The sequence below is a fragment of the Pholcus phalangioides genome, unplaced genomic scaffold (assembly GCF_987345545.1).
Source record: "Pholcus phalangioides strain wild (caught in Gottingen) unplaced genomic scaffold, Ppha-v1.0 ptg000017l_1, whole genome shotgun sequence".
Classification (NCBI taxonomy): domain Eukaryota; kingdom Metazoa; phylum Arthropoda; class Arachnida; order Araneae; family Pholcidae; genus Pholcus; species Pholcus phalangioides.
This window is the reverse complement of record NW_028301610.1, coordinates 12764478-12776770: the sequence shown is the minus strand read 5'-3', so window position 1 is coordinate 12776770 and position 12293 is coordinate 12764478. Positions and strand designations below refer to the sequence as shown.

Here is a 12293-nt window from a genome sequence, read left to right as displayed (position 1 = left end):
AGCTCAAATCTTAAAAAATTTAAGGATGAGAATCTTAAATTGAAATAAGATTAAATACATTTTTTATTATTTATTGTATCAATAAATTTATATTTACCTCAAGCTTCCTACGCTCTGTTAAAGCATTCAGCCGAGAAGAAGACACTGGATAATAACTGTTCGAGATCTGTTGGAAAAAAAATAATTGTTCAGAATCAAAAACCTCCTAAGTAAACTTAATTTAATTTGTTTTGTTTTTTAATTGTCCTTATAATCTGATAAGTATGAGTAATTGTTTTGCTGCTCGGGAGCCAAGCTCACTGACTGTTGGTTGGTTTGTCAGTTCTCGGTGTGAATACCAGCTATGATATAGAAGACTGCTTTTCAGAATTGACTTTCAACTGCAGATAGTCTTATTTGACTTTTTTTTAAATAAAGCTACCATGATGGAACAGTCATAAATTAAAAACTGTTTTTCTTCCCCACTTTTTTGAAATGATATAGTAGTGTATTATAGAATTGTTTGAAACCACCATTAGTTAAAATTAAATTATGGTTTTTATTTTAAGAAACATCTGAAATTTTCATTTTTTTTATTCTGTCAAATTGGAGGAATTTTTATAAGCATTAAATTTTGTCATAATTTAATTTAAATTAATTACTGAGTAATAGTTTGTCTTACTTGTTCAAATATGGGATTGTGCATTAGTGAGTCAGCAGTAGGTCTTTTTTCTGCTTCATTGATGAGAATCTCTGCAATCATATCACAAGCATTCTCACTGATATGGCTAAAATGTTCTTCTGGAAATGAATACTCTGTCCCTATGATGTTTATGCAAGTTTCTTCTATACCTTCTTCATAGAAAGGAGAAGTACCACTCAGCAAGACGTATAAAAGTACTCCCACACTCCTGGTGAGAGGAAGATATATTGAGTTTAAAAAAATCCAAATAAATGAATGTGTGTGTGAGTAGTCTCTTAAAAAAATATGTGAAAATATAATATATATGCAAGTTCAATATTCAAATGTGAGAATCTTGGCACACATATAATCTTAAATACAAAGAGTATATAAAGTCTATTTGAAAGAAAAATATAATTACACACACAGTATGTACGAAAAAAATTCATTGTTATTAGTAAATTCCATGTGAGAATTTATTTTTAACAGAATAGAAATCTAAATTTTTGATAATATATTCAACACTGAAAACTATTTCTATACACAAAATTTTGGGATTAAAAAAATTGATGGTTGGGAAAAAATGGGATGAAGTGGCTTTGTTATGTAGAGATTGTATTTAGTTTTTTACTGCAACTATTTTCAAATGACTACACATGTCCACTTCTCAATTCTGAGAATTCTTTGCTTCCTGACTGCGACCAAAGAACACTAACAAGTGTTATGACTGCAAAAGTTTTTGCTTTTAGCTGTGTTCCGAAATAGTCTGATTCAGTCTATTTCACTGAGCATGCCTATTACGCTAGGTCTAATGTTATTTTTTCTTGCAGAAGGCTTCTGTTCGATCAGGCAAACTCTCATATAATTTATATACAGATGTTTCAGGGTGTCCCAGAACTTTACCGCCAATATGAGAGTTAACATGGAGTTTAAGCCACTGGCAAAAAATAGAGGGGGAAAAAGATCTTAAAATAACCCAGAGAGTGGGAGGGTAAAAGTATCCTCCCGCCCACACACATAATAACCGTAGAAAGAAAAAGGGAGGATAATTTTTTCCCGCCGTAATTGTCCGTGACTGGATGGAAAAAATTTCCTTGTTGTTCCTTACGATCCGGATGAAGGTGCCATATTTTGTGACTTCTGGAGTGGGGTAATGCGTGTATTCATCGAATAAGGGAGTTTTCGACCCTGCATTCCATTGGAGATATTTTATTGTCTTGGCCCCTCTTATTTTGGCGGTAAGGTTCTAGGACACGCAGTGTATAATCCAACTTTAATAAACCCATCTATTAGAGCACACGAGAAACATAATTTATAGAAAGAGAGTGTTCTGTTGAAGCGGTAACAAGCTCAGAAGGGTTATACATGGGTTGATGTTTTAATAGTGGCAACAATGCTGCAGCGACGCCCTGAAACGGAGCCAGGCCATGTCGTTTATACCACAAGTAAATTGAATGTTTACTTTCCCTCGGATCAAATGAACTCGCCCTCCCCCTCCATGCGTATGCGCAGTGATAACAGGAACACAGCAGTAGTAAACGAACCGGTCGCAGAGTACAGTCGCAATGTTTTCGTTAATGTTTAATGTTCTGATTAAAAATTTAATGTGCTAGAGGTCGTAATGCACGACAGTGTCACCAAGGACTGCAAGAGGCTTACGGTGTATCTGCATTACCTTACCGAAAAGTAGCAATGTGGGTAAGGGAACCAAAGCTGAAACTCCAATCGACCAGGTGGTGTCATTACGGGTCACAGCGAAGAACAACAGTTCGGCAGACCAACACCAATGTGAAAGCTGTGGTGATTCTTCCCTACAATTGGGATGATGTTATCGTAAAGCATGCCGTTCCCCAAAGGTGTACAGTTAATGCAGAGTACAATTGATAGTTTTTGCAGAACAAGCTGCGAGCAGCTATCAGAAGAAAACGACACTTTATGCATAACTAACCCACCATTCTGCACGACAATGCAAGGGTGCATGCAACAGTAGCCGTGTCTGATTTGTTCAATTGCTGGGGCTGGGAAGTGCTCTACCAACCCCTCTCTTAATACTCTCCGGATTAAGGTCCCTGCGACTCCGACCTAATTTCTAAGATGAAGGAACCACTTCGTGGGATTCGCTTCCTAAAACAGTTGAAGACGTTCTTCAGACAATAGATCGTTCGTTTCGCACCATCCAGAGATTAGGCAGTATCAACGGTATTCAAAGGCTCCCGCATCGCTGAAACACTTTGTGCGTCACGCTGGTGGCTACATCAAAGGCCTGTCAAATTTAAAACCTTGTGCGCATGTTTGTACCTATAAAAAAAATTACTGCCACCACTAAAAAAATCAGCCTATATAGTTGGCATCAAGATGAACAAAAATTGCCATAGAACACGTTGTCATAAACCACATTCAGTCGATGAAAATCGCGAAAATACTTATGGAGGGTCTGACGTCGAACAGGCACGACAAAAAGTACAAAATGAGTACAAAGAACATTTTTGTTAGCATGTTCATTATTTACAATACTGCCCGAAGTTAAGAGTTAAATGCTGGAAAAGGGGTGATGAGAAATTATAGATAGGTGTTGTGTTGGAGGTTGCAGAGGTGAACCAAGGCACTGTGGGGAGAGGGGACCAGGGCGCCCGCGCCTTGAAATGTCAGAAAATAACTTATTTTTATGGAATACCATGGTTAAAAATTAAATATATTGGTTCTTTGGTCCCCCCCCCCCCGAAATACTAGTGTTCGGCCCTTCCGAAATAAATTTCTAACTAACAGCCCACAACGATGATTTTTCAGACGTGTTCGAAAATACCAATGAGTGTTTTAGATCTCGGTAAAGGCCGTAGCGAGGGGAGGGGGACTTGGAAGTTTGGTCCCCCTGCCCCCGAAATGTGAGAAAATGACCGAAAAAAAAGGAAAAAGATGGCCAAATCTGTTGTTCTATCACTTTGGTCCCCCCCCCCCCCGAAATGAAAGTGGTCTCTCCCGAAAGAAATTTCTGGCAACGGGCCTGATCTCGGTGCGTATACGGTATCCAGTAAAAAAAAACAATGACATATTTAAAATTGGCATATTATTAAGATACTTTTCTAATTAAAAAGTATGTCTCTCTCTATAATCAACGGTTCCAAGGATAAAGGATGTATAAAGACTTGACTTTACACTCTGATACGGAGCACATGCTGACGACTAACATTGTGCGTACGTGCTTATACATACCATATATCGGTTGCTAAGCTAACGGGGTGGCCTCTGATTACTTCCGGAGCACAAAACTCTGGGTTTCCTAGCAGTGAGTGAACATATGGTTCGTCTTCTAAACGATGGGCATCACCGAAATCTATGAGTTTCAGATGCGGCGGTGACTTTTCGTTGTCTACCAAAATGTTTTCCGGCTGAAAACATTTAAAATACAGGCAAATTATTATCCTTTTTAGCAAAATGTACATTACATTAATATTTTTCATTGTAAATTAAGGTATGACGATGCACACATGGCCCCACATCCTGGAGCGGGCCCCCTCTTCAGTTAATTTATAGCGTGAAAAACAAAAAATGATGAGAATCGTCTCATCATTTTTTGACCGGCCTCACATCCTGGAGCGGGCCCCCGCTTCAGTTAATTTATAGCGTGAAAAACAAAAAATGATGAGAATCGTCTCATCATTTTTTGACCGGCCTCAGGGCTAGAGCCCTGTCCGCCCCACCCTTGGGGGGGGGGGGCCATAGATGCACATATCGCATAATATTTTCATGATAAATACAGTTATTGTTGGTGACTTAATCGCATATTTTTCCTCAATTTATAAAAACCAGTTACATCAAGATACCATTATATCAAAAAAATCTTTTCCTTTTGATAGTTTTCACTAATTAATTATATACCTTTATATCTAGATGAACTATCGATAGGGAATGCAAGTAATGCAGCACTCGGAGAAGCTGTTGCGTGTGGGTTAAGACTTGGCCTTCGTCATATGTTGGCTCAGAACACAAATATTCCAGGAGGCACGGCCCAGGTATCCTGTTCAAATGAGAAAAAAATGAATTTATTTTGTATGCGCTGTAATTTTAATAGGTAAAAATGTAAATCACCCCCCCCCCTTTTTGTGATTTTCATGATGTGGTTGCTAATTATATCACAAGGGCAATTTCCAGGAGTGGCCAAGTAACAAAAAAAGCTTTGAATTAGCTCTGCTGCCGGGGTTAGAAAGCCAGATCTGGCGATATACGATGAGGGAACTCGCTGTGTGTAATCGACGCACAAGTGCTTGGAGATGATGCCGACTTGGAAAGAGCCCACCAGCAGAAGGTCTATTATAAGGGGATGAGGGTAACGAGACGTTCATGTACGTTTGCGTTCCCAATTTTATGGTCTTCCTCATAATGGTGCACCGCGTGACGCTGAACTGCAGAGGCCGATGGTTGAAAATGTCTGCTGACCAATGGCCCGCTGTCGCGACCAGGGTGCTTGCTGATTGGTAACAAAATGTGCCTCTGGATGTTCGAGAGAAGTACGTCTCGCAGACCATGCTGAGACTTTGGAACAGTGCGCACTTTATGGGCGAAGATACGGGGTGCATGCCCTCCTCCCCGCGTCAAAGGCGGACCCGACTGGTCTAATGTACATGCGTATATATGGATTGACATCATCGTCATCATGTCCTCTAGCAATTATCATCGTATTCCCCCAGACTTTCAAGTCTATCTCCGCATATACCTCGCACTTTCCTTACTTTGTTAGGGGCATAACTTTTCTAACCTGTGATTAAGTTGGGTGATTGTTTGCTAACAGGGTTGAAATTAAAGTTTTTTATTCTGCTCCTCTTTTTCGTTTAGTTCTTACTAACAGGTAAACTGGAATTATACTAACGAACTTCAAAATTAATTCGTTGATGCAGGATCACCGAACAAGAACGAAGTTCCTTACGGAGTGGATGCTCGGTGGCGAAGTCAGTACATTCCGTCTTTTTTGGGTTGACCACTCCCATAATAAAATGAAAATGCGTTCGTTCTAGAACGTTAATCTATAACAATTTGATCATTTTTGTTGTACCACGGTCATTTTTATATTAATAAAGTCTCTCTTCGTAACTCAAGCCCCGTATGCCAACTAGAGCAAGCGTAGATAATTTCTGCATCCCCTTCAACCAAGTACATGTCCCTCTGTCGGTATGGTCTCCAAAACCTCACAGCACGAGGGCTAATTAGACCGGGACCAACAATGTATTGCCGATTCCGAACGGCAGCCTGTTTTTTATACTCACAGAGAGGTTGGTGCGCTAACCCAATTGATGTGGGGGACTCCCTGCGGTAGCAATTAAAAAAATCGAAAAGAAGGAAATCTGTTTGTTATTCGCTATATAGCCATCTCTTTTCAACCTTATTCCAAATGAAGAAATACGTCAGAGAGATTTAACAAGTACAAATACTACAAAAGAGGTAAGGGGAATGATGGTAGATCCTCAAGAATGCTTGTGGTCGACTGCAGAGCACACATCACTCGTTTCCTTTTCTTATTTCCCAATTGTAAACATAGGTTACACTATTGGCGACTTTCCGTAGAGGGCTAAAATATGCATTATCATATTTATTGACAAAGATTCGTCATGGAAGAGGTTAACATCTGAAATGGTTCCTATACTTAACTTAAGGATCTTCAATATTTTTCCATTCGTGAGAGCACCAGTTCAAATCCAATATTAAAAAAGAGCACGCATATGCAAAATGTCGCATGTATGCTCCAACTGAAATCAGCATAATGCTAATTCTTGAATGCGACTTTAGCGGGGTATTAATCAATAACTTCACGAGCACGAAAGTGGATTCAATCATCGAGCACTCATGGGCAGTGGCGTCGGAGCCGGGGGTGCTGTGGGTGCTCGAGCACCCACGGAAGTTTGTAGAGCGGGTTCGAGCACCCACAGAATAAATCGAAATTTCCTACATGAATCTCAAGACGGGCACCCACAGGTTCGAAACACTTCCGACGCCCCTGCTCATGGGTGCTTCAGTAAGCACCATAGTGCTCACGACCAGATGTGTTGAAAATGCCTGACTTGAGACTTGTTATAGGATAAGAATTACGTATATTAAAACGTGCCATCTCATAACTTTTTTAAAATGTTTCAAATTTTCGTCTTTTGCAGTTACAAATTCGAGTTTTCAATTGGTACTTTGCCGAGAAGTGTACATGATTACATGAATGCTGAAAAGGGCATATTACTTGAAATGGCCTACCATTGACCATGATTGTCTTTGACGGGCGATAACAAATATAACACGTAAAAACATACAAGAAGTATATTGTAACTACATAGATCGTATTTTAATCGACTTGAAAAACGAAAAGAAATTAGGCGTTGGGTCGAAATCCAACCTAATGTCGTACTTACTGCTCCAAAGTCATGATGTAGTGCTGTATTGAGTCGTAAGTGTCAAATACTTGCGAAATATGAGGATTCTTTAGAGATCGAAGTAAAAGAAATTCGTATTCAGCGCTGCTGATATCTTGACGACCTTTGTTGATTAGCTTAGCAGCCACAATTTTGTGCTGTTGAAAATAGTTCAAAATAATTAGAACTTCGTACAAAAAGAAGAACTGTATACATAGATAGATATATTGCATTAGTGCATGGGCGGAGATATGGGGGATTATGAGCACCCCTTGGACTTCAAAGATTTGGGCGGGTACAAATACAAATACAACGCCACAACAGGCAAATTGCCCAACGAGGTGGCTGACTTAAGAACATCATGGATCCCCGAGCCATTTTTTGGAGGCCCTACCTACTACTACTGCTACACCACACATGCGGGCCAAGTCTATGGCCATCAATTTGACCCCGATCTAAAGAATAAAATCATCGGTTTTTCTTCCAATTCGTTAAATCGGGGCTCGACTATATGTTTTAAGTCATCATCATCTTTCCCCCCACCCCCAAAAAAAAAACTTTGAGGTCTTATCTTCGCTTATGCATTAATGCGAATGCGAAACACCTTCAAAATGTTCAAACAATGCTAAAAATATTACGCATTGAAGTAAATGTTCATTGTGTATACCTTGACGAACGACGATCTTGCAGTGCATTTCTTGACGATAGCAAACCGTCCCCTATAACAAGAAACCAATGATTTTCAGATGAAAAAAAGAAATGGTGATTTCGAAAAATATCTAATAAAATTTCGTAGTTTCAGCTAGGGGCACAAACGTAAAAAAAACATACAGCCTACCTTCCGAGTTCGGATACCTCCAGATAATCTCTGCGAAAACCTTCTTTCCAGTGGACACTGGTAGGAATGCTTGAAGTCTTGTCTAGAAATTTAGAAAAAAAAGAGAGAAAATACCTTAATAAAAGTATAAAATTTTCTATGATAGGGAACTGTCTATGACATTGGGAACTGTATCAAATAATCTGTTAAATGACTGTGCGAAGCTCAAGAACGTTTTTCCATCATGTGGTTAATAGACACCCGTTCTACAATAAAAACTGTATTAAAATTATATGGTTCGTATTACGAGTATTATTACCTGGAAATGGAATGACAACAGGATCGGAAATTGGTCCTGGTTCACTAACGGCTGCCTCATTACTGCACGTTATCCGGAAAACATATGATGAAGACCTTTGTAGTCCTTTTACAGAAAGGCTGCAGCTAGATGTAGTCGTGTTATAATCTTGCCATAAATCAGAGCCTGGAAAAAAAAAAAATCACCGAAACGTTTACCTCCGTATATACAGGGCGCATAGCAAATAGGGATATGGCATTTTACTGGCGATGCGTTGCACGTTGCGTTGTGTATTAAGTTTTCATTACTTCATTTTTTCAGTTTAAATTTAGCTAACGTTTGCTAGAAAAGCACAACATTTAATTTAGCTTATTTCAATCTCGATTCTCGTGTGTTTTTGTCCATAATTTTCATCATGCTACAATAAAAAACAATATACTGCACGGTAATGTACAGAAATTTACAGAAAAACACACCCGTATCCGAAGCTTGAAGTATCGCTTTATAACCAATTCTAGGTATTTGATGTTATTCTCTGCCTGAAGTTTTAACAAATGACTTGATTTGAACTTAATCACAAGTATATACTATATACAGAACATCTATAATTAAATTTGTCGTGTTCTGAGCTGCCTGTAGCTGTAACTATTTTTCAGAAATTTCAGAAAGCACGGAAAATTTGGGAACGTCTTACTGATAGAATTGGAATGAGATTGAGGGAAAAAAATCCAAAACACACACACTAATCGCAAGAGGACGTATTGCTGTTTTATTCAGAGCTACAGTGCTGATTTCTGTAGTCAAAGCTAAACATGTTCATTGTCTCAGCTACCAGCCAAAATCTTAAAATTGTTTGTTCACCAGTCTAGTGCAGGTATGCTTTGAAAAGCTACGCACTTGACGCAATATGCTGTCTTTCAAATCCAGCAAAGATATCCGTTGTCATACGGACCAGGTCTTCTGGAATAACCCAGGACCAAAAGTCATATGCATTCACCTCTGGTGATCAGGCAGAACAAACATTATAGGAACGCTGTTTAACGTATTTGATTACGTGGGGGTTAGAACACCATCCTTCATGAACACTGTTGTTCCATGGCATTGAAGTTCTGGTACGCATTCAGCGTTCTGGTAAGAGTCACGCCAACAATACCTGTTCTTGTAAATTCAATAGTCATAACTAGGGCTCGGATTTTTATGACCTAAAGATGAAACGCCGTTGCTGATCGGTTAAAAAACCTGAAATTCTGGTTTTGTAACATATCAGCAACGAGTCATGACAGTCATAACGATTCAAATTTTCCGCTGATGTTGAAATACGCAGCTATGATACGTGACCAAGCGGTCCACTTTGTTGCAAAAAATTATCATGTTTGTAAGCTTTCGCATACGAACATCCGCCCTTCAAAGATTAAATGTGGGTTATTGCATCGAATTTCTTTTCAATCTTTTCATTAAAGCATCCCTAAAGTTTGGTAGCTTTCTGATGAACAGTTACGGCTCATGATAGCCGAGAAAAGGAGAGCTATAAGCATGGATACCCTGGATGTTAGAGGTCAGATAGCAAAATTTTTTGTGTGCAAATAAAAACTTTTCCCTGAAAATGAAGGATAACAATTAAAAAATCACCTGCTCGGGAAAATTGAACCGTATATGTGAGGAGAAGCGAATTTCCAGCATAAAAAGGAGGAGCCCATTGTAAGCACACGGAATTGCCAGCCTGTTCTACAACGTATGGTCGACCTGGAGGTGATGGTTTGCCTGTTAAAAAGTACAGAAAATATATATAACATATAACTGTAAATTACTTATCAAGAAACAAAAGGTGAACCCACGCATATAACATACAGGGTGGTCATTAAATAACTTTGCCGATACACGAACCCCTAGTGACCGCAAAAAAGCAACGAATGCAAATAAAATCCCAGATAGGTGTGTTTCAGAGAATGCGCTCATGAATGTGTATAGAAACAAAAACCTAACTCTTACGGTTACAGTTACAACAATCCAAATTTCGAAAATTCAGATGGCAACACCTACTTTATGCACTGCAAAGTGATTGGCACAATAAAAAACTATAAACGGCGTTAGAACGGTACCTGTAGTGCCATAAACGCCGGCACTAAACGCCGACAAAGAAACATGCGACAACAACCAATGCAGATCACATTTCTGCCACCGGAAGTTCCCCACCCCTTGGTGAAACATTTCTTCGTCTGCGCCGACGTTGCAGATACCGTTCCAACATCATTCATGGTTTTTCACTGCGCTCGTATTCACTGACAGAGTTTAAACTACAATCGCCGGTTAAAGGATTAGCGATCGACACGCGTTGGTTGTTATCTTCAATTTAACCAATCCGTTTCGATCTTCAATCCTTTCACCTGCGATTGCAGTTTAAACTGTGTTGGTGAATACGGCCGTTAGCAATGCATATAAGTGAGTGTTGCCATTTGAAGTTTTCGAAAAATTGTTGCTGTGACCGTAACCGCGACTGCAAAAGGTTTTTGTCTCTCCACTCATTCTCAATCGCATACTCTGAAACATCTATATCTCGAATTTCATTCGCATTCGTTGATTTTGTCTGCCGCTAGGGGCTGGTATATCGGGAAAGTTATATCATGACAACTCTTGATAATGAAAACAGAACTTTCACTTTGTCTGTTTACTTACCCAAGACCATAAGTACTACAGAGTCTGTGAGATTACCAGAAGCCGATATCAAGTTGAACTTGTATTCTCCAGTATCAGAAATAACTGAATCAAAAATTTCCAAAGTAAAACAACCGTCGTTAGTTGATGACGTACGTATTCTGTTTTTTAATTTTTGACGTTCACCATCAGAAGTTCCTTCAGGTTCGTGGTTTGCTGACAACATTGTGCCATCGGGAATCACCCATTCAGCTTTCATTTCGATAGGAGGTGCTACACGTAGACTAAAAATCGCGTTGTCACCTTCTGATATCGTGATATTTTCCAATTTTTCTTCAAAACTCAGAGTATAGTCAGAACCATAATATGCTGATGCGAGCTGCAAAATACATTCAATTTTTTATGTTTAGCATCCTATATATATATACAGCGTTTCTTTTCTTTATATACGACGAATACATTTATTCATTATTCATCATGTACATCACTGGTTCCCAACTGGGGGTGCGGGATGAAAGAACACATTACAACATGTTGATTGATTATTCACGAAAATTGAATTTTTCAATTCCTAAATATGAATCATACCAATATTTTGCCGCCTCATCTTCTGACTTCTGAGTAATTTTGCGTGGTAAAATTTTCTTTTTCGATTAGCGATCGTACTTGTTCTATATTTAGGTTGAGAAAAAAATGCCATTATTTACTTAAACTATTTCGTGGTTCGTTTACATTGGTACCCCGTGTTATTAGCATGTTGTGCTTAGATTTGATACTGTCGTGAACTCACGTGACTCAAGAAAAACTTCAAAAAATTCAGTCAAGTGTCAAAGAAACATTAATTTACAGTTGTTGCGGCTGAAATCAATAAGTGAACAACTATTCAATGAATCTTTTTTTCCAAACCTCAAAAAAAAAAAAGTTAAAAAATAGTAAGTTTTTCCATAGTTTCGTTTTTGAATTAATTTTCAAAAAAAAAAAAAAGAGAGAAGTCAAAATTAAATATTAGCCATAGCCGAAAAGACATTAAACAATAAGTAAAATAATTCATAGAAATTAATTATTGTACAATTAATGTAATCAATTACAGAAAAAAAAAATCTGAATTTTCTAACATAGAAAACGTACCGTAAAATGGTACAACTTTGTGCCACTTTTTTAAAGAGTACCTCCTTCAATTATGCACTTATTTGTCTGTGAATATTTTACTCATTATACCTACATATCTCACCTATTGAATGATATGTCGGGGAAAAAAATCTATGTTTGATAAGGAAGGGAGGGAGAATTTTTTTTTTCAATGCGGCAAAATCTTGTATCCTTGTGGGTTACAACTTTGGGCCACCCCCTTTTTCTGCCTTTAAAGTGCATTATAGACTCGATCTGACACATTCTTGTCGCTGCTTTTATCGTTTCTACGTATCTGCTTTAATAAAAACCCTCCAAACATTTTATTTCCCCTATTTTTTTATTTATTTA

The 12293-nt window shown here is 38.4% G+C and overlaps 1 protein-coding gene across 5 annotated transcripts in view; it reads right to left on the bottom strand.

The window, feature by feature from the left end:
- Nucleotides 1–12293, bottom strand: part of LOC149072402 (kalirin-like) — a 171728-nt gene that overhangs the window by 368 nt on the left and 159067 nt on the right. For all 5 annotated transcript variants that reach the window (XM_089247111.1, XM_089247112.1, XM_089247116.1 and 2 more), the window contains 10 exons: nt 10836–11193; nt 9792–9923; nt 8184–8348; nt 7886–7967; nt 7715–7766; nt 7048–7205; nt 4538–4676; nt 3872–4047; nt 662–890; nt 98–166 (listed from right to left, as the gene is read on the bottom strand). In XM_089247111.1, coding sequence (XP_089103237.1) covers nt 98–166; nt 662–890; nt 3872–4047; nt 4538–4676; nt 7048–7205; nt 7715–7766; nt 7886–7967; nt 8184–8348; nt 9792–9923; nt 10836–11193 — 1560 coding nt within the window. The remainder of the gene's footprint in view (nt 1–97; nt 167–661; nt 891–3871; nt 4048–4537; nt 4677–7047; nt 7206–7714; nt 7767–7885; nt 7968–8183; nt 8349–9791; nt 9924–10835; nt 11194–12293) is intronic.